Source organism: Prunus avium, chromosome 6 (assembly GCF_965620075.1).
Source record: "Prunus avium chromosome 6, drPruAviu1.hap1.1, whole genome shotgun sequence".
NCBI classification, from domain to species: domain Eukaryota; kingdom Viridiplantae; phylum Streptophyta; class Magnoliopsida; order Rosales; family Rosaceae; genus Prunus; species Prunus avium.
In genome coordinates, this window is record NC_142289.1 from 37,614,187 (window position 1) to 37,635,192 (window position 21,006).

Sequence of the window (21,006 nt, forward strand, 5' to 3'; positions counted from 1 at the left end):
TCAAAGAAGGTCTAGCATTAAATGTATTAGTTGCAGGAAACTGATGATTGAAAGAATTTCTATCACTTACCTGAGGTTGTGAATCATTGCTCCAACGAAAGTTTGGATGATTCCTTGTTGCTGGATTGTAAGTGTTGGAAAAAGGAGAATACTGTTGTTTGAAGTTTCCAACAGTAGCACAACGCTCCTCATAAGCTCCTTTCATTTCCTGAAAAATTGGGCAGTTTTTAACAGTATGACCAATCTCATAACAAGAATCACATACTTGATTAACATCAGCTTGAAAAACAGGTTGAGGCAAATTTGATTTTTCCGTTTTCAAAGCAGCTATCTCTTTAGTCAAAACCTCAAATTTTAATTTCCAATCATCTTCTTCTTTTAATTGGTAAATTCCTTTATTAGTAGAAGATGTGACAATTCTTGAACGATCAGTGGTTTCAACTAGACTGGGGACAGTCCATTGATGAGCTTTTTCAGCAATTTCATCCAAAAATTCTAGGGCATCATCAGGGTCTTTTTGCATAAAATTTCCATTACACATAGACTCAACAAATTGGCGATCACGAGGGAGAAGTCCCTCATAGATATAACTAGCAAGACGCTAGTTTTCAAAGCCATGGTGTGGGCACAAATTCAAAAGCTCTTTAAATTTTTCCCAAATTTGGTACAAAGTTTCATTTTCTTTTTTAGAGAAATTTGAGATTCTTTTCTTAAGAGCAATTGTCTTGTGATTTGGAAAATATTTGTTAAAAAATGCTTGAGTCATTTCCCCCCAAGAACCTATGGATCTAGCCCTTAATGAATACAACCAACTTTTAGCCTTTTCTTTTAAGGAAAAAGGAAAAAATTTCAACCTTATGAAATTAATCCTATCAAGTTGAACATTGTAAAAAGTGCCAATAGCCTCTTCAAATTCCCTAACATGCACATAAGGATTTTCACTTTCCATGCCATGAAAAATGGGAAGCAGTTGAATCATTCCAGGTTTGAAATCATAATTTGGCATGTTAGGTGGAAACATGATGCATGAAGGATTTGGTGCACGAATAGGATGCAAAAATGTCTCTAAAGTTCTAGGTGCAACTACTTCTCTTATTTCATCATTCACAATCTGAGCATTAACCATTTGTTCATTATTCGCAATTTCTTGTTCATCATTCACAATTGCTGCCATGCTTTCAGATTTGTTGGATATTTCAGTTGAAGAAGTTGAAGCAGAATGTTCTAAATTAACAGTTTCAGACTTTTTGACAAACCTTCCTAGATGATCTCTAGGTCGCATAAAGTAAATAAATAAATATAAAAAAACAAAAACAAAAACAAAATTAAAAAAAAAATTAAAAAAAAAAATTATTAACAATAAGATGAAAGTTGGAAAGAGTGTACCATATGTGAAGAATTTCACATAACCAGCAAACCTCTGACCAAGGGGATCTCTGTACTCTTTGACCAGCCGCTCCCCGGCAACGGCGCCAATTTGTTCGCTTCACTTTGCAAAACCCAAGGGAGGTGTCGTATAGTAGTGTAGCTCGGAAGTCCGAGTGTCGTATCCACAGAGAACAGTGTAAAGAAAATAACAGAGATGAAAAAGAACAAGTGTGATTGAGAGGTTGATTTATGCAAGATTTGATTTAAAGAAAATTTAATTGATTAAAACACTAAGGCATTGGGTTTCCACTTTTAACATAAGCATGCAACTCTTAATAATTTGATCCACAAAATATTTTCCTTTGTAGTTGTTCAAAATAATTAAAGCTCTTTTTAATTTCCTTTAGAAGTATTCTAAGCATAACTTGTACCATTGGCAACAAACTATCAAAAAAATAAACTTCATCGAAATTCTATTAATCTTTAGTAATTCTCTTCTCTTTTAAAAGCATGAAAGTTTTTACTACACAATGGGAAAAACATGATTGAACCCATGAAATAGATTATCAAACATTCATCAATTAATTAAAAAGAAAACTACAAATTCCATTTGAACAAAAACTACAAATTCACATTAAAGCTTAAGTTTGGATCAAACTAATAACAATTACACACTCATATTAAAAGCTTTCCCCCTAGCCTTAGCTAGGGAGTTAGTTCCCCATAAAATAAAACTAAAAACAAAAATTAAAACTTAGAAAGATGGAGGGAAGAGAGAAAGCTCAAGAGTTGTGGAGCTTGGTGTGATTTTACAATGCCATAGCTCCTCCTATTTATAGGAAAATGGGAGCAATTCTAAATTCATTAAATCCCTCCATTCATGAATTCAATATGTATTCCACTTGCATCAAACCAATTGCCAATTTGCTTCCATTACTTATTCCATAGTGTTGATGACTCCATTCTCCAAATTCTTCATCTTTCAATGCACAACCGTAACCCATCTCTTCATTGTTTCTTCTTTTCTTCAATTGTTGCTCCACTTCTACTTGCTTTTGTTATTCAATCTTTTCTTTTGGTTAAGTGTTGCACCTCTTCTCATCATCCTTCATTTCATTTGCTTAACTCACAATTTTAATAGTTCATGATTCCACATCTTCAAGCCACCATCATGTTTGTTGCTTCATCCACTCCATGCATGAATTGAATATGTCTTCCACTTGAACACTTGATCATGCACTTACATGCATTTCTCTTCTCTTTGGCAAGGTGGTGCATCTTGCAATCTTTTTAATAAATCTTGCCACCATTTGCCTACTAGCATCCAATAATCTTCTTCAACCTTAAGATAAAATAATGAAATCATCATCAATTATGTAATGGGTATGTAAGCAAGTGCAAAAGTGAAAAACAAACCTAATTAACTAAAATTGTAAGAAAATCAATTACTAACAAATATATTTAGGGATAATAAATGTGATAGTTTATGTGCTCATCAGTACCAACATACATTAACATGTAATCCAAGGATTCAGCAAAGGAGAAAAACTTGTAAATATGGTACTGTTTTGGTGCCATCCTCCTTGCTCTTGCTTATATCTTGTTGGTTATTTTGAGAGTCCTCCACGGCCGAGTGGCTGTTTGATAATGCCGTGCCTTGCTCCTTGATTACATCTCCATCTGCAGGATTTTCCTCAGCTATGTTTTTCACAACAATAGTAAAGCTGCTCGATTTTGGTTCTTTGCTTTGCTAGATTCTTAAGGGATTTTCAAATAAAAGTAAGTTTAATGATCATTATTGGGACAGTAAATTGACAGGAAAGAAATATAAATCATACAGAAGCTCCTGCATACCAACTCCCAAATCTAATGCAACCTCCTCCATGGAAGGTACGAAATTTCAAAGTTCAACATTTTAATGGATGATATAGTGAACAGGTCCAAACTTGTTCGAAAACCGTTGTCAAGCCTCGGACTCCAACCATAAGCCTACTCTAGGGCACTTATGACTCGATTAGGCTTAGATACTCACGTAACTCGACCTAGGGTTAGTACGACGTAACTAGACCTAACCCTAGTTAGTTGAGTACGCCTTAAGGAAGATTTTAACAAGTGGTTTGTTGTTGGAATCCCAAGAAAATTTTGGCGGGAAAGATATATTGCGACACATATTTATCGGGATAGGTCTATCTCGTCAAAGTTCATCAAGATAGAAAAAGTTTGCGGGGTAGGTCTATGCTGACAAAATTCGCCGAGATAAGTCTATGTGAGGTCCGGTTACATCGTACTAACCCAAGATTGAGATCGAAACCTTAATCGTAAAGTCCTAGGTTGAGTTAAGTGAGTATCCAAGCCTAATCGAGTCCTACAGTGGGTTTACGATTAGGTTTCGAGGCTTGCGAACAATTTTGGAACAAGTTTAGAAGCTATGATTTTTGGTTCGAGAATTGAATTAAGGGTTTGGAGGCTAAAATTCATTTTTGGAATACTAAAATAATTTTCTAAGATTTTTAAACAATTGAAACTATTTTTAAAATAAATTTGGAAATTAAAAATAATTTTAAAATCCTCATAATTATTTAAGATAAGTAAATATAATTAATTAGTATTTATTAAGTAATTTATGAAATTAATTAAATATTTAAATACTAATTATTCACTAAATAAATAATAATTAAAATATAATTACTAATTAATATAATTAAAAAGGCTAAGATATACTTAATTGAAAATATTAAACTAAACTAAACTAATTTTGTATAAAGAAAATAAAAAACAAAGTCTACAAAATAATTTAAAATAATTAATTTCAATTTATTAAGTAATTTATGAAATTAGTAAAATATTTAATTCCTAATTATTTTTAAAATAATAATAATTAAAACATAACTATTAATTAAAGTAATTAAAAAGAGCTAAGATATTACTTAATTTCATATATTAAACTAAAGAAGTTGGCCAAAAAATAATGTAAAGAAACTAATTTTATATTTTTTTTAAAAGAAAAAATAACCTCTCCCGACGAAATTTCGTCAGTAGAAGTCTATGCCGACAAAATTTGCCGGATTAGACCTTTCCCAATGAATGTTCGTTGGTATAGACCCATATTCGTCGGGGGAACTGATTGAGGAATTTTAATCTCCACTGTCTATTAGATATACGACTCAACGACTGAAGTTAGACGTCATTAGCCAATCCTTAACAGTAAAATCCATGAAAGAGGCTTCAAAGTTTCAAACATCTCTATGTCATATGGAAAAATCAAAGAGTGGGTCTCATTTTCTTATTAAAGTTCAAACCGTGTGTGTCCATAGAATGGAAGAAAAGGCTTCCCTACTCTCTCGACAAATATTTAAGTTCGAAAACTACGTACAAGACCTACCCTTATAAAACTTCCAAGTTCACCGTCCAACACATAATCTTCATCTATAGGCCAACAGCTGTCTTTGACTTGCTAGCTCCTTTTTCTTCCATTAGAGTTGGTGAGCAAAAACTACGACCTTATTTGCATGCTTTAATAATAATAATAATAATGTATTCCAAAATGGGTGGCAATTTTCACTTATACTACTTTTCTTTTCTTTTTTGGCAAAGGAATAAACGAAAAGTTCATTGCCAAGAAGATAGAGGCACGTAACAGTTGGTGGATTAATGGCATGGGGATCTTTTTATCTTTTTAGCTCAATATTATTAATTAAGATGTGTAGATTTAGGGCTCATTTGATAACTATTTCAATTTTAGTTTTTATTTTTTATTTTTTGTGCGAGAATATAGAGGAAAAAAAGGAGAATGGAAGTAGAGATGAGATTGAGAGGGAAGATGTAAGGGGAAGATGGGAGGGAGGAGTAACAAAAGTGAGAACAAAATCTTTAGTGATAGGGGAAAGAATGAGTGTAACTTTCAAGTTTTAATTGAATAGTTGATAATCTACTAATGCATCAAATGCGAAATAGAAACCACCAATTTATTCATTTTGCTTTCGAAATTTATGACACAAATCTCACAAATTTTGTAAGGATTATATTTGTTGTATTTGTCTCTTCTCTTAAACCAACAAAACCAATGTAATCTACTTAGAATATTTAAGATAGATTCTAGGTTAGATTAAGTGTGGTTGTTGGTTTCCAACTTATCTCAGTAACTGATCAAGGTAAGTTCACTACATACATTCACATGGATTGATACATAAGGATTGATACAGCTTTAAATTCGTTTTACGTTTTCATTCTGTATCAATCGTCCCCCTGTCTGTTTTAATCCATCTTTTACTTTTCATACATTCACAGGGATTGATATACATGGATTGATACAACTTTAAAATGTGTTTTATGTTTCATTCTATATCAATCCATCCTATATTTGTTTTAGTCCATCCATTGCAGAATCAATTAATAGTTTATTATAATATCTTATGCACTTGATTTCTGAAATGATAAAATAGAATTATCCTCTACATCTTACATTCTCTGATCAGTTAAACTTCTTGAAACTATTGTTCTTCTTCGAATCAATAGTTAAACTTGTTGAAACTATTATTCTTCTTGAAGTTAACATAGATTCTTCTTGAAACCAAATGTTTTATATTCTTTAATCAAATATCTTCTTGAATACTGGTTTCTTGTCTGAACCAATTTTGTTGATTAAACTCTTCTTCATTGAAACTTGCTGTTCATTTCTCCATAAATATTCAACATAGTCTCAATGAAGAAGGTGAAGCATATGTGCATCTATATCACGTTTTAATTCTCAGTCTTATTATATGTTTCCAAGTTTATGTTTTTGAAATGTTTTCACATCAGTTATTAATATTCAAAAACTTATATCAGTCATCTTGAATACTTGAGAGTTATGAGTAGATTGCATACATATAGATTTACTCCAAGTTTATTCACACTTCTATTAAATGACAGCTTTGGTTTCATTATTGTTTTTATAATTAAAACCTTGTTTCAAAGTTCAAACATCCTTTGGTTTTAATTCATAATTGTACACGGTTTCTTTTATCTAGTTCAATCATCTGTGTGGTTGAGATAGATGAATTTGTGAAACCACAATTCACTTCATAACATCATATTGGGTGCAACTTATGCTTGGTGCTGTTGCATGGTATTGAAGAGAATTCATTGCTGTGAAATAAAGAAATGGTGCTTTGCTAGAAGGTTGAGTTAGCTGCCTATTGTGTGTAGATGAGCTAATATCAGGCTTTGCTAGAAGGTTAGATTGTTAGTTGCCTATTGTGTATAGATGAGCTAATGCCCCTATATTTCTTGTACTTTACAATTGAGTGGATTTAAACTCTTCCTAGCTTGGTCCCCCAGTTTTTCCCCTTGTTAGGTTTCTGGGTTAACAATTCTCGTGTGTTATTTACATCTGTTGTCACTAGTTTAATTGATCACCACGAAATTGTTTGTGTTTGTTTTTGTGATTATGTTTCAAGGACTTAGAATTTAAAAAGGTAGGTTATTATTCACCCCCCCATGTAGGCTTTTAGAACCTAAGGCCTGTTTTAAAATTGCATACATGATACATGAGATGACTCATCATAATTTTTTTTTTTTTTTTTGAGGACCTTTCCTATTAAGAGGGGTGATAGCATACTAAACTCACACACACTACACTGATGCTAGGACTCGAACCCAGGACCTTGCCTGAGGGAGTAAATACTCTAAACCACTACACTAGTGGGTCCTTTGCTGACTCATCATAATTAGATGAACAATTTAATTATGACACCTACCAAATTACTATTTATGATAGTTTAGGATAAGTTTTTTCTAACTTAATTACCATTGTGTTTTAATCAAAAGTTACTAAAAAAACATGAACAAACTTCGTTGTGAAACACCAAAATTAGCTTTACATGTACACTAAAGGCACCCTCATAATAAATAAATGAAGAAAAGAAAAGAAACTAACAAATAAAGTTTTATATGCTAAATTTAACTTCCATTCCAATCAAAAAAGCATTTTGGAAAACGAAAAAAGTGTAAAAGAAATGGAGAAGAATCAGTGGATCGGAGAATACTCAAGATGATAATAATATGTGAAGTTTCACTAAAATACCCAAAATGGGGGCTGAAATTATAAAAATACCCAACACCCAAAACACTTTATAAACATACCCAAAACTCATCATTACACACACTCAAAACTCATTTATAAACATACCCAAAACCCATCATTACACACATACCCAAAACCTATTTTGGGTATGTTTCTATGTTTAAATAGTGCTTGGGTATTTTTATAAATACATATCTAGGATTGGGTATTTTTATAAATATCTATAATAATATTGGGATGCATTTTAGTACAAGCACAAGACTCTCTCTCTCCTTCTTTTTCGCCTTAATTTCTGTCTCATGATAGTCTTTCACTCATATTGAACTAAAAGCCTTACTTCGTCACTTGGAAAGGACCCGACCGAACGAATTTTCTTGTCTACTTTATACTGCTAAAGAGTGTACAATCCATCCAGACTTAAAGACATGTGAAAAAAATTATTCTACACATGGTGATAAAAAGCATTATTTATGAAAAGAAAAAAAAACCCTTCATATTCAGTATGAATAAAGTGGCTCATGCTCTTTCCCGTTTTGCTTTATCTAAATAAGGTGCAAATTATTGGTTAGAAGAAGGTCGATGAATTGTATTATTGATGATTTTATATATTGTAACCAATATATGTTTTCAGTTAATGAAATTTATTTCTTTTCAATAAAATATTATAATGAAATAATAATATTATTATCGTCATTCATTCATCATATGGGACAAGCGTCGTGCATGTCCCTCAAGCTCTCAAAAGTCTCGTACCATATTTAACATGCCTCTTGTCTTTGTTGATAAGGCTGGTTATAGGAGGCTGCAGGAGAATATATGGTTTGGATCGTTTTAGTCACGGGTTTTTAATTCAGCCATAAGATAACCCCTTTATATATTTATGTAATTTCATGACCAATTCATATTTTTGTGCTTTATACCAACTTGATATATTAAACTTAACTTGCACCTGTTGTAGGATGGTTTTCAGAAAATTAATTAGTAATTAAAAAAGTTTTTTCTAGTTTGAATATAGATATTATTCATGCTGAACAAGTATATTAATTGGTTGATTGTTTCCGAATAGAAAACACCTCAAGCAATCGGATTCAAGCCTAGTGAACCCTACAAATTTAGACTTGTCAAACTTTGATAGGTGCTTGGTACCCACCATTTGAACACTGACTTATGAGAAACCAATAGTTTTTCATTTTTATTATGCTTATTGCTTGCAGGAAAATTGCATATGCATAAGGCCGCCATAGAGTCTTTGTTCCCTCTTTGTGCAGTTCTTTGTCCCCTCAGCGATGAGTGATGGTTCAGCGCGGTGGTTGTGATGGAGTTGGAACAAAAGTGGAAAGTTGAAAATAAATATTAATTAACCTAAAATTATTATGAAAAAATTATAAATATAATTTAAATACATCTCGCCATTTTAGTGTCTCTAAATAGCATTATTGCTTCACCAAAATAAACTGTTCCGCATAGTCAGATTTCACAAGGGGTCGCTCTCTCGTTTATGCGAGGAGAGCCTGACGGCTAGGGTTAGGGTTTCTCCAGTTTTCTTTACTCATTCTTTAATGAAATACCATCTTTTCTATAATAAAAAAAAATAGTCATATTTCACAACATTTGTGATAGTTTTTGTCTTAGTTACAATTTTGTTTTAATAAAAAATGACCTAATATGAATAGACTTGTGGACCACCAAAATTGACTTGACATGTACACCAAAAGTACCCTCATAAATATGAAATTGGTACTTAGGTGGAAGGGGTAAAAATAAAAAGATATTCTACACCACAAAACAAAATAATAAAAAAGATTAAGGGGAAAAAGGGAGGGAAGGAGAAAAAAGAGGATGAAGAGGAGAGGGGGAAGGGAGGAAAGCCACTCTAGAGTTTATTTCCTTAGAGTTTCTTCAGAGAGGTTTTGTCGTTTTAATAATCTTGTGAATGTTGAGTGTTTTTGACAGGACCCGCCCCGAATTTCCTCGGAACCCGAGATGAATTCTATGGAATTTCCGACATCACACCGATGCCGGGCCCACATACTAAAGAACCGAGACTTTCTGCCGAAATTTCAGCAGAGTCTCCTTTGAAAATTGGACTTTTCCCCAAAATTTTCAACATGTTAAAAATCACAATTTATACACGACTGGCAGCACGCACAAGTTAACCATCAAGCAGTTTACAAACTAGGCCTCTGGCTTTTCAAAAAAATTAGAAGCAGAATCACCAGCAATGCCCTTAAGTCACAAAATGAAATTAAACGATGCAATTAAATGAACTCCAACTAATTTATGCATGCCCACCGTAATTAACATAAAATAACTTCCCAAATTTCAATCATGCGATATTTAACAACTAAACACAATCGCAAGTATATTAAGGACTTGGTCCAAGACGTTCAACAATCCAAAATGATTTCATAACTGTCTTGGCCACAACCACATTTTAACAACACTCAGTCGAAACCAAACTCATCTAAAAACCAAAGGAAGTGGAACTAATTTCAAATGACTAAATTAAAGTTTCAGAAATAAACTTTAATTTGCGGCTGCACTTGGGTGGAACCCCAGGCTACCTATGTACCTTTACTGAGGGATCAAGCCACGTGTAGTTCTTCCCTTCATATTCACGAACCAGATAATATACAATCATTTTCAATAGTACAAATAACTTATATTCTAGAATTATCTTTTCCCTTTAATTTTAAATCACATCACACCAAACATAATTCTTTTTAAATATTAATCTTTCCCCGACATTGTAAAATAATCCTTTTTTCCTCTCTGTTACTTTACTACACGCCAGAAAATCCAACGACACGCGTAGTAAAGTAACAGTAACCCAAGTATATGGATCCTCTTATCACACGCCGGATAATCCAACGCCACGTGTGATAAGCTAATAACATAACTATACATGCTCATATGCCGGATAATCCAACGCTACATGCAGCAAGGTAACTAGTATTTCAATGAGCCCACACGCGAGAAGATCCAACACCACGTGTGGCCCAACCAAATCATGTTCCATGTGCGCAAATTGCTTTATCACACGCCGGAAGATCCAACGCCACGTGTGAGGACAACAACCAAGGAAGGGTATTCAACATAGTGTAATCCGTATTCCGAATAATTATAATCTCAATTATCAAAATAATCGAAATATTCACAATTTAGTGATCTACATATAAATATAAATATAAATATATATATCTTCCTACCATAATCATACAAATCCATAATCATAATCATACAAATCCATAGTAGATTGCATGGTAATTTAATCAATGGAAATAATGCTATTTCAAACCAACGATCATTCACATAAGCATAAAAGTCATAAAGATCCTAAAACAATTCAAATAGAAATCAACACTTGTTTTCCCATAAATTTCCATAAAATACCGTACCCCACCATTAAAACAATATACTTTATTTAATATCATAATAATATTAATTAATGATAAGTAATAACCTTTAAAGATAATCCCATATTAAAAGAACTAAGTACTCTTAAAAACAAATGTCCACTTATATACTAATAATCATAGCCGAGACCCAAGACTCACTCTCAAAACCCATCGATCAAGTGTCTCATACTCAACCATTCCACAACTTCAATTATCAACCTAATAATCCAAGAATTCATATGATATTATAAAACCATCTCAAAATTCCAACATAGTCAACATAACTCAAATGACAATTAAGACTTATTTACAAGGTTATCCTAATACTTTTTGAAGGATGAAACTACCTCGGAAGACTCACGGTCAATTGGGGGTCAAATTTTCCAACTTTGGTCAATTGGGCCCGTAGGGCCCACGACCTCCGTTTTTTGATCCGAATGTTTCTATGGGTTCCACAAGGTTTAGAAAATATGTCCTTCAATTTTGGTTTGGATCGGACGGTCGGATCGCTCGCGGGCAAACTTGTAAATTCATAATTAAATTAATTAAATAATTTAATTGAATAAATAAATTAGGGTCGGGGTGTTACAGTTTTGAAGCATTTGTTTTCTTTAGCAACATTCAAATACAGTGGTCATTTTAGTGTCTCTAAATAGCATTAATGATTGATAAAATAAAAATAAAAAAAACTGTTCGGCATAGTCAAATTTCACAACATTAGTGATAGTTATTGTCTCACTATCTTGTTTTAATACAAAATTTCTTAACATGAATAGACTCTTGTGGAACACCAAAATTAACTTTACATGTACTGGTAAGGCAGATCATAATAAAATAAAATAAAAAGAAAGTAAACTAAACTCTTCAGATAAAGTGGAAATGGAATTAAAAAAAATTAGTGCTCTTTGTTGAGAGTATTTGTCCCACATTGAAAAGTTAAGGGACCAAGCCTGGATTTATAAGGAGTTGGGCTACTCCCCCTATTGCCAATTGATTTTGGGGTGGAACCTCAACTTCCTTCACTCTTTGACTATTAGGGTGTGTTTGGCATGGCTCACTAGACTGGACTATGCTAAATAAGCCTTGAAACCAACGTTTGGTAAAATGGGGGACTAAGTTAAAAGGGATTGTGGAGTCCAACAGTAACAAATCCTCCTCACTAGCCCTCCTTATACAGAGATGCCGAAATGCAGTTCGCAAAATAGCGAGCGTGCTATTTTGACGCGCGAGTCCGACCAATCCAATTGCAAGACCAAATCCATATCCAAGCTTTAAGAATCAGTTTCTTCTTCTTTACCTAGAACTATCACCATCATAATCCCAAGTCACACAAACCAACCACCACCGATTCAAACCCATCCACCTGAATCAACCACCACCAAATCAAACCCAGTTGAACCACAACCCAATTGAACCTTCCGAAAAATTATCAACCATCGACCGTGGCTCAGTGAAACCAAATGGAGATTTGTGACTTCGAAGAAGATGAAGATCTGTGACTTCAAAGGGGAATAAGAGACCTTGGCTGCCAAAAGTCATGAGTTTAATCATGGCCTCCATGTCTTTGAAGAAACTCCTGCCTTCCAGCCATTTTAGATGTTGATGCTCAAGGTGCTGCCAGACCTCCCCTTTTCCTATTGAATTGTTTCTATTTCGGGGCGTTTACCCCTCTCTGTACCCCAAAAAAAAAGGGAAGAATAGAAAGAAAATGAGAGGGAAGCAGAGAAAGGTTTGGGAGGGGGATATAGAAAAGGAGGGATACCGTTGTGTCAATATTGGAGAAAAAAAGAGAGAGAACCAGAGAGTGATATCGGGAAGGAGAGAAAAAAGAAACAGGGCTGGGAAAAAAGAAGAAAAGAAAGAAAAAAGATAGTTTTAGTCTTTAAAATACATTTAAAAAAATTTTATTTAATAAATTATACATTTCTCATTAGTTTTTTTGCAGTATTTATTTAGTTTTAGGTCAAAATCCCTAATTAATTTTAAATATTTAAATAATTTTTTTAGTCCAACACAGTACCAAACATAGGTCTTCACTATTTTGATAATCCAGCTTCTTAGTCCGATGCAGCACCAAACGTGGGTCAATATTTAATCCAGCTTAGTCCAATCCGAGCTAATCCAGGACAGTCCCAGGATTTAGTCTAGTCCAAGACAGTCCGCCGTACCAAACGAGCCCTTAAAGCATGTCAAAGGGTAAATATCATGAGAGCAAGTCCACCGCAAGGCCTTTTGCCTGGGCAGGATAGGGCCTAGGCTGGTGAACTACTCCATCGCGTAAGGGCAAGTCTGGACAAGACGTGAGACCCACCAACCCAGCCCATGCTGCTGCCTTGGCAAAGTGACGCAATGCTGACGTCATAACTAATTTAAATTACAAAAAAATTGAAAAAAAAACCTAAAAAATTCAGAATTTTTTATTATTGTAAATATCTAGCCATATTATTTACTTCCCACACCAAAATTCTATACAAATTCATCTCCTTATATCTCATGTGAATAGTAATTGCCATTGCCCTTGCCCGTAAGGGTAGAAACAAAATTGCAAGGGCTGCCACTATTCACATGAGTAGTGACAGCCCTTGCCTTGCCATTGCCCATAGGGGTGGAAGTGCTCTAATAGCCTAATAGTATAAATGGGAAAAAAGCATTTGGAAAAAAACAAAATTAAGTGTAAAAGAAATGGAGAGAAATCAATGGAGAATACTCAAGATAATAATAATATTGGGATGTATTGTAGTACAAGCAGAAGCCACTCTCTCTCCCTCTCTTTCTCCTTCACTCCTCTCTCATGATAGTCTTTCACTCCGTGAATTAATTTCCTTATTTGATCACTTAGGAAAGCATCGACGGGAATATTTGGGTTGTCTATTTAATGCTACTGAAGAGTGTGCAATCCATCAAGATTTAAAGAAATGTGTAGAAAATCATTCTGCATATTGTGCTAAAAAGCACTATTTATGAAGGGAAAAAAAAACACTTGAGATTCGGTATGAATAATGTTATTGTTGTTTTCCAGATGATAATGCAGAGTACGTATGCATGGGTGACGACGGGTACTAGACAGGGCTAGAGTCCGCCATAGATGTTTCATTTTTTTTGAAGTTGTTCCTTGTGAGAATTATTCTTCTAAGACCTAGTTATTTGACATTTATATCTTTAAATAATGTTATGTGGGATTGTTTTTTTAATTCCTCCGCACCCTCATTCATGGAAATGTTACTTATTTTGATGAATTTTATCTAAGGCAGTGTGTATTTAATACATGCGTAATTTTGAGACGAATAATTTCAGGAGAAAAAGAAAAGGACAATGCAAGGGTGCACATCCTTGTCCACCCGGTTTTTATTTTATTTTATTTATTTTTATAATATTAAAAAAAAACAATTTTCAAGAATTAATTTCTTATTTTACCAATATAAGAGAGAAAAAGAAACTCTATGAGCTTTCTGTGTTGTTTTATCTCATAATTCCAGAAACTTGGTTGAATTTGCTATGTGTTCAAAGTCTCTTTAGGGGAGTCATGCTAGTTAATGGTTGATTTTGTCATTGATGCAATTGGACTAGATTCGGGGAAACTATGGTGGTAAAGGGGTCATAGAAAATTTATTTTTGAGAGTGATTCTCTCCAGATCGTTTCAGCTCTTCGACTATCTTAGGTCACTGTGGAAGTTTTACCCATGTCCACCATACTACTATTGGGATGATTCACTTTACAGTCTTTGTCCTTTGTATAAATTTCTATCACCTTTTTCTCAAAATCACAATGTCAAGATCATTTATGTGAATAAATAAATCAAATTAGAGATCGTGTAATCATTTATATATATATATATATATATATGTATCATATAAATAGATAGTTCATCATAAAGACCTTAATTGTTACCAAAATTGTTGAGTTAATCGATACATATGGATTACTAAATTATCTCAAATTTGATTGAAATTTTTTTTTTTCTGAATATAATCTTTGTATATTGTGATCTAAGAAATGAACACTTCCAATTATAGCATGCTTAACATGGTGTGCACCCCCTGGAGACTATTAAGCTATGTTCAAAAGAAAGATCGTTATAACTAATAATTATAGAAGTGTACTTAGCCAAAATCCTAGAATGAGTTTGAGTGTTTTGGGGCAGCATAACCTGAACTTGTTAAATAATAATGCTCAAACCCGAGATTAAAAGTCTTCAAACTGAGTTTGTCCAATATTAAGACACTTAAAACTGTGAATCGTTAAAACATTTTAGTAGTGTGTGTGGGAAACTCTCTTCTTCTTGTAGTTTAAACTATCGCTTACTTAAAAAAAAAAAATTATCGTCACTTATTCATCATTTGACAACGTCATGCATGTCCCTCAAGCTCTCAAAAGTGTCATACCATTTGTTGATATGGAGAATATGGTTGGTTAGTCCTTTGGAAGCTTCCACAGGTATTATATTTCAAAATTTCAAGGTGGTGTGTATTGTGCAAGGGGTCCCACTAGCACTATATATGATGTAATTTGTTGACCAATATTTTTGTGCTTTATCCCAAAAATAATGACGGTACCGTATATGTTAGACTTTTAAATTGCATCTGGCCGGACACAATCTCATAGCACTTGTGTGTGCCTACGTTTTGAGAGAATTAACTAGTAATTAAAGAAGTTTTTTCTAGTCGGTATAAAATTATCATGCAGGAATTATAGAATATTACGATAAATTTTCTTGTTAAAATCAAACCGAGAGACAGTTCATCAGAAAACAGTGTAAAGATTGTGAGCAAATTGAACAAGTAAAAGGGTAGAACAAAGACATAGGCTACCCGCAAGCATTAATTGGAGGGACCATAAGTAATGAAACTTTTCTTAGGAAATCTATCAACTACAAATATTTATTAAGGCTTCAAGGGTCAAGGTCCCAGAACGATGGCTTTGCCCTCTGCCCCCTTCTCTCTGCCCGCTGTCCCCTGCCCCCTAGGTGCTTGGTACCCACCTTTTCTTCTTCTTCTTCTTCTTCTTGCCGTTTATTTTATGATGAGGAATATTGACTTTTGAAGAGAAACCAAGAATTTTTCATTTTCATTTTTATAACTAGTGCATGAAAAGTAACCTAACCCCATCAAAAATTTGATTCCAAATTATATATTACAAACTTAAGTTCTATTCGACCAAAAAACTTAAAAGTTGTCTCGCTTATGATATTTAGAGTCAATTGTTTTATTTATTTATTTTAAACCTTTGAATAAAAGATAAGTATATGACTTTTAGAATGATAATAAAGGAAGAGTTTTCTGTTGTCATTAAAAACGAAAGGGCTTACGAGTGAAATATAGCACTTGGTTGAACTCTTCCACCTTCACTTAAGTGGGCAGAAGTTCGAAACCCTTAGACACCCGATGAATATTTCTGTAAACCCCAATCCGCCAATCGCTTCCACTAAAAAAAATATATAGTTTCTACTACCAGGTATCAAGGTGAATCTTAGTACCATGATCTTATCCAAATTCAAAATATAATAAACCCAGTTGTGAAAAAACTAGCAAATTAAAAAGAAAAATAATATTATGACAGAGAGAGCTGTGAGCAAGTGCACCTGAAGAAATATCATATCTTAAACCTTAAAGTTTCAACATAGCATTATTAGCTAGGAAAAATGATAAGTTAGGATCATATATTATATTCATTGCATATGATATGATAGTGATATTTATTTTATGTATACAAAATATTTGAGAAAATTCAGAGAAATTGAGTTTTAGTGAAAAACAAAACCACAAACCTCCAAAATACCCCCTCCCCCTCCCCCTCCCCCTTCAAATTCATTGACTTTTACTCATTTGCCCATCACTTCCGATATTTCAAAATCATCTCCTCTGGCCATTTTCTCATCCTTCATTCCTCTCTCTCTCTCTCTCTCTCTCTCTGTGTCTCTCTGGGGTATGCATATATACAATAACATTTACATATAAAAGCGTCAAACGCACCGTATCAAGCAGAGATCATGACCATGGACCGACCGCAACCGAGCTCAGACTCCCCGACCCGAGAGCCCAAATCCCCTGTGGTGCTGTCCATCGAATGCCTCAAAGGCAGCTCCAAAGCCGACGAGTGGACTGGAGACATGCTCCAGACCGGAGACATCGTCGAGGAGCTCCGCATCGGCAGCTCCGTCACCGTCAAGTCGCCGTTTAAGAACGGAAAGAGCGGCGTCCAGAAGATCCTCCACGCCTCCTTTAAAGCCAAGGACACTTCTATCCTCGTCAAAGTCCGACGCGGTCGAGACGAGTTCGCGGAGTTGCAGGCGTGCATCGTCCCGAACGACTCTGCCGGTCGGGGCAAGCAGTACATGCTCAGGTCCATTGCCGACCCCAATTATACCGTCGGCTTCTGCGATCGCACGGAGGCCGACTGCTTCGAGCTCCAAGGTACCATTACCCATCATCACATTGACTTTTGCGTTGACTAACTATTACTTTGCTTTTTCCTTTTTTGCAATTCATGTGAAAAACAATTATACTAGGCAAAGGTAATTTTTGATCAAGGTAGTGTGTCGGTTTTACCACTCTGATCCCGTAGTTTTAATTTTGTAAATTTTGTTAATGTAGATTTAAAATCCCTCATAATTCAATGATATGTTGTAAATTTTGTCAAATTTCTTCTAATTCTGTCCAAAATTTCTTTCTAAAACAACCTTCTATATCATGCTTATTACATAAGAGAATTGTACAGAAATTTAAATGTGTCGTTGAATTGCGAGCAATAACAAAGCCGAATAGTGACATTTTGGCTTGATATATATTTTGTTATTGCTGTGGTGGTAATTATCTATTTATTAATTGGGCCACTTGGTGATATTTTTTTGGGCATGCGTTTCGTTGTATGAAAGCAAAACCACCTTTAGGCAGCACACAACAACTTCTCCACGTGGAGACTCGTGACTTTTATCTTCGTAGAAAATGTGAAACTGACATGACCTAATTTGGTGATACACACACACACACAGCTTTTGATTCATTCACTTGTCCCAACTTCCATACACATCATTACACACTAGTTTGGATATTGGACTCTAATGTTGTACATGTGCATTACATTCCCACTTGGAAGAGATGAATATGATGTGATGATGGTGATATGAGTAAATTATGTCCCATCAATTAATAGTTCAATTCAACTTTTATTGTTTAATTAAATAATATTAGTACTGTTCCATGATCACTTTTAAAAAAAAAAAAGAAAAAAAAAAGTGTGAAATAGATGATGGTGATGATGATGAGTTGAATGCATGCATGGTGCATGTGTGTGTTGATAAATGTGCAGCTTCCAGGAACTCGAGGATGGTGAGTGCACTGACAAGAGGTAGGCTTCAAGATGGGTATGTCTCATATCCATGGGAAAGGAGAATGCAGGAGATGCTAGCAGTTCCCCATTCTAGTGGCTTTCTATCTGTCCTCTTCCTTCCAAAGGCTTCAGATCGATCTGCTTCTCGCTACAACGACTTGGAGGACACCCTTGCTAGGGCTAATGTCTGGCTTATTGCCTCCCAGGCCTCCGGCGTCCCCGTCGTCTTCATGAACATCCAGACTGAGTCCCTCCTTACAAAGGTATATATTTTAATGAAGATCTTTGATTATGTGGCACAAGTAGGGCTGTTTTAACTTTTATATGTGTGTTTTTGGTTTTGTTGCATTGCATTTATGGCAGATTTCTGGAGAGACAGCTTCTTCCACTGTAAATGCAGGGTCATTATCTGACTTAGCTGATCTTGCAAGCGCAAGCTTATATGGTTTTGAAGATTACCATGGGGTTGACATTGGTGTAGTCCGAGCCGTTCGACTTTGGTATGCTCCTCTTGGGGGTGAAATCCCTATGGAGATCAAATTACAAGAAGGTGATTTTAAGCTTGGCTTCGCCATTAGCCGCACAGAAGAGGTAAACATATATGTACATTAATTAACTTTCTCGCGGCTTGGCTTGATCATATTATGTGATAGTTGATGTATCTGTTTAGTTTAATTACAACAATTGCGTGTAACAAGTGAATCCTATCTTCCAAATAATAGGATCCGACCAATTAATGTGGTAAAAAATGTGATTCCTTTATCATTATAAATCGTACCTTGTCATTGGCAGGGGTTTATATACATTTCATCAGTCGTAGATGGTGACGAAAACACACCTTCAAGCCGATCGGGGCTGAGCAATTTGTACAAGGAAGCAATGGAGGCATCAAGGCTGCTGGTGGTCTCAAGGGTCTCAAACCAGAAGGTGCTCCCTTGGATGGTTTCTTCAACCGGAGCAGTTCGATGCTTTGACACCATTTCGCTCAGCCAGAAGCTCTCCCTCCACCGGCATGCCAAGGTTCCTATTTCCATGCATGTCTTCATGTGGGATCGAGCCGTTGTTTCTCCAAGTGCAGGCCAAACCAGGTTCAGGAGCACCGCCTCTCCCCCGCCAGTCATCCCATTGCCGCCTGAGGTTCAATTGGCTAGACAACCAAATGAGAACCAAATACAACCTCTTCCACAAGAAGTGTTTGATGATGAAAGTAGCAGTGAAGGTGTCTCCCAGAGATTATCAGAGGTCAGGCTTGAGAGAGATACAGCTGGAGAATCCTCTTTTAGGTTCCATGATTTTGCACTTTCTAGCAATTGGGTATGATTTTTTTTTTCGCTCTTCATTTTGTGATGTGATGTGCTTGTTCTCCTTCTCTTCGATTGTTGTTAACTTTGTTATGCATAGAGGCCTTGCAAATAGGCACCCTTTAGCTCAATTTAGAGAATAGAAATATACATATTATAGAACAATATCACACAGCAGGATTTCTAAATCATGTATAGCTAGAGAAATGTAAGTCATAATATTCTGATCTGGGTGTGTATACATTTATGAACTCTGTGAAAGCAAGTGGAGATTTTTTTTCAATGTGACCGTAACATCATCAACATAATATGTTGTTAATATGTTAATATTATAACGTGTCTTTTAAATATATTTTCTTTTGATTTAGAGCCCATTGTGAACCTTAATAAAAATCAATTGCAACGAATCTCCATTGTATAGGGTTTGATAATAATCGAGATTGTAGATGCATAATTTATTATTATTTTTTCTTTTTAATTTTTCTAGGCCAATTAATTGGAAGAAATTTGAAGGGGCTGTTTTAAGAGTAGAATGGCCTGCTGTTGATATTGAAGGCACTAAGCCCAAAAACAAACAGCCCATTCTTTAACCATCTTTGAAAAAAGGTAAAGCACGCTCCCATTGGCTGGTTCGTAGTGCTACGGATCGAGGAACCACGGCCCTCGATTTTAAGACTTATCAACGGCTCAGATTCTCCCGCCTCTCCTCCTCCAAAATTTTTCACTGGAAACACAAAATTTCGAAGTTCCCGCGATTCCTCTCCCCAAATCAGCAATTAAATACCCCCAAAGCTTCCACCATTTCCATCGCATCTAAATCAGGTTTCTCCAATTTTCCCGAGAAACAAACACAGTCAATCAAAATTCTTCAGACCTTCGATTTCGTTTTTTCTCAATGGCTCGTACCAAGCAGACTGCTCGTAAGTCCACCGGAGGGAAGGCCCCTCGCAAGCAGCTGGCAACAAAGGCTGCTCGAAAGTCGGCTCCCGCTACCGGAGGAGTGAAGAAGCCTCATCGTTTCAGGCCAGGGACTGTGGCGCTGAGAGAGATCAGGAAGTACCAGAAGAGCACTGAGCTCTTGATCCGCAAGCTTCCGTTCCAGAGGCTTGTGAGAGAGATTGCTCAGGACTTCAAGACCGATCTCCGGTTCCAGAGCAGCGCCGTGGCGGCGCTGCAAGAGGCGGCGGAGGCCTACTTGGTAGGTCTCTTTGAGGACACCAACCTCTGCGCCATTCATGCCAAGAGGGTCACCATTATGCCCAAGGACATCCAGCTTGCTCGTAGAATTAGGGGGGAGAGGGCTTAGAAACCCGAAATCTAGGGTTTTGGAATTAACAGTATGTAGTAGGTTCTTCATGCTTTTTGATGGGATTTGGAAGTGGGTATGTAAAGTTTGAATCTTGAAGGTTGAATGGTAAATCTTTACTTGCTAATTGGATTCCATGCTTAATTGACTAGTTTATATTTGAAGACTGAATTGGTTTTGTTGAAATATTCAACCTTCTTCTAGACATGAGTTATTTTAATATTTCAAAATAAATGTCCAAC

General features: G+C 35.3%; 2 protein-coding genes and 1 non-coding gene across 4 annotated transcripts; all 3 read left to right on the forward strand.

Moving 5' to 3' along the window:
• Window positions 1-611: 611 nt before the first annotated feature.
• Window positions 612-718, forward strand: LOC148294146 (small nucleolar RNA R71). Its single transcript, XR_015836898.1, has one exon. It is a non-coding gene; the product is annotated as a small nucleolar RNA R71 (small nucleolar RNA).
• A 15,926-nt stretch (window positions 719-16,644) lies between these two features.
• On the forward strand, window positions 16,645-20,085 carry LOC110756806 (uncharacterized). Of its 2 annotated transcripts, XM_021958266.2 has the most exons (5): window positions 16,645-17,241; window positions 18,137-18,420; window positions 18,521-18,748; window positions 18,950-19,471; window positions 19,946-20,085. In XM_021958266.2, the coding sequence occupies exons 1-5, from the start codon at window positions 16,818-16,820 to the stop codon at window positions 19,952-19,954; spliced, it is 1,467 nt and encodes a 488-aa protein (XP_021813958.1). In that variant the 5' UTR covers window positions 16,645-16,817; the 3' UTR covers window positions 19,955-20,085. The 2 variants fall into 2 exon arrangements, with proteins under 2 accessions (XP_021813958.1, XP_088111205.1); XM_088255079.1 differs by lacking the exon at window positions 19,946-20,085 and having other exon boundaries at window positions 18,950-19,741.
• A 116-nt stretch (window positions 20,086-20,201) lies between these two features.
• LOC110756807 (histone H3.2) lies at window positions 20,202-20,891 on the forward strand. The gene has a single exon (XM_021958267.2). It carries the CDS (start codon window positions 20,354-20,356, stop codon window positions 20,762-20,764), a length of 411 nt encoding a protein of 136 aa, XP_021813959.1. The 5' UTR covers window positions 20,202-20,353; the 3' UTR covers window positions 20,765-20,891.
• Window positions 20,892-21,006: the final 115 nt, after the last annotated feature.